This window comes from Plectropomus leopardus, unplaced genomic scaffold (assembly GCF_008729295.1).
Source record: "Plectropomus leopardus isolate mb unplaced genomic scaffold, YSFRI_Pleo_2.0 unplaced_scaffold12130, whole genome shotgun sequence".
Lineage (NCBI taxonomy): Eukaryota > Metazoa > Chordata > Actinopteri > Perciformes > Serranidae > Plectropomus > Plectropomus leopardus.
This window is the reverse complement of record NW_024612872.1, coordinates 1-1,579: the sequence shown is the minus strand read 5'-3', so window position 1 is coordinate 1,579 and position 1,579 is coordinate 1. Positions and strand designations below refer to the sequence as shown.

General features: G+C 48.8%; 1 protein-coding gene across 1 annotated transcript; it reads left to right on the top strand.

The window, feature by feature from the left end:
- Nucleotides 1-307: 307 nt before the first annotated feature.
- On the top strand, nucleotides 308-1,400 carry LOC121963692 (titin-like; the record flags this gene model as incomplete). The annotated part of the gene is made up of 4 exons (XM_042513955.1): nucleotides 308-473; nucleotides 571-689; nucleotides 807-987; nucleotides 1,098-1,400. Coding segments are annotated over 4 exons (769 nt in total), but the record flags the coding sequence as incomplete, so codon positions are not given.
- Between the last annotated feature and the right edge of the window lie 179 nt (nucleotides 1,401-1,579).

Here is a 1,579-nt window from a genome sequence, read left to right as displayed (position 1 = left end):
GGTAGATTCAATCTGATTTCACCTTTTCAAGAAAATCAGATTCAGTTTTTTATTTACAGTTGAAAGTTTATAAAAGAACAAAGTAAATAAAAGTTCTTCGTCGGATCATCAGGTTGGTGGATCGAGGTCAGAAACCGTTGTGGTCTTTTTTGGCTCGTTTGTTCAGAATATTTCTGCCAGTTTTCTGTTGATGGGCTGATTAATTGATGGACTGACTGATTGATTGATTGATTGATTGATTGATTGATTGATGAACTGATTGATTGATGGACTGACTGATTGATCTCCGCTGCTGTGTTTCTGTCAGTGTGAGCAGCAGTGGCTGATGGGATTGTTTGTGTCCAACAGGAAGGACTACACTTCCTGTCACCTGGAGATCGACAGCAGCCTGCACGCAGACGCCGGACAGTACAAAATCACCCTTGAGAACAAACTGGGCGCCGCCAGCGCCACCATCAACGTCAAAGTCATCGGTATGCCGTCAGCGGCACGCGTTCGCACATCAGAACAGGTTTTTACTTGAACACGCAGTCTTCAGAGCCCTGGACCAACTGATCTCTGTGTCCTCAGGTCTTCCTGGTCCCTGTAAGGAGATCGTGGCGTCTGAGATCACAAAGAGCTCCTGCAAAGTGTCCTGGGATCTCCCAGACTACGACGGCGGCAGCCCCATCATTCACTACGTCCTGCAGGTCTGAGACAGCGCCTTATCCTCTGAGCTGCCATGACAGCTTGAAACCAGACGGCAGGCCCTGAAAATGTCACACTGATGTTTGTTTGTTTGTTTGTTTGTTTGTTTGTTTGTGCAGCGCCGTGAGGCCGGCAGGAGGACGTACGTCAACATGATGTCCGGAGAGAACAAGGTGAGCTGGAACGTCAAAGACCTGATCCCCAACGGAGAGTACTACTTCAGAGTCCAGGCCGTCAACAAGATTGGCGGAGGAGAGTTCATCGAGCTGCGTAACCCCGTCATCGCCGAGGACCAGAAACGTAAGACTCGCTCATTTCCTGTCTTACAGGAAGTGTGAAGGGTAGAGTTTATTTCAAATAAACTCTGACAGTTTTTGAGAAATGTAACATTAATCCGTCTCTGGTCCCAGACGTCCCCGACCCGCCGGTAGACGTGGAGACGCACAACCCAACATCCAGCACCGTCACGCTGACCTGGAAGCCCCCGATGTACGACGGCGGCTCCAAGATCATGGGCTACGTCCTGGAGAAGCAGATGAAGGGCGGCGACAAGTGGGAGCGCTGCAACGACTTCCTGGTGCCCGTCCTGTCCTACACTGTCCGAGGACTCACCGAGGGCAAGAACTACACCTTCAGAGTCAAAGCCGAGAACGCCGCCGGGCTCAGCGAGCCGTCACGCAACACGCCATTCGTCAAGATCTCTGACGCCGTCAGTAAGGATGACATCATGTCCTCACAACGGTTTCTATGTTCCTACGCGAGGACGTTTAAGATGCTTCACAGACATTTCACCAAACTTTAAAATTTGACATGCTGGGAAAACAACTATTTACTGAAGAGGATGATAATAATAATAATAATAATGATAATAATAATGACGATAATGATAATA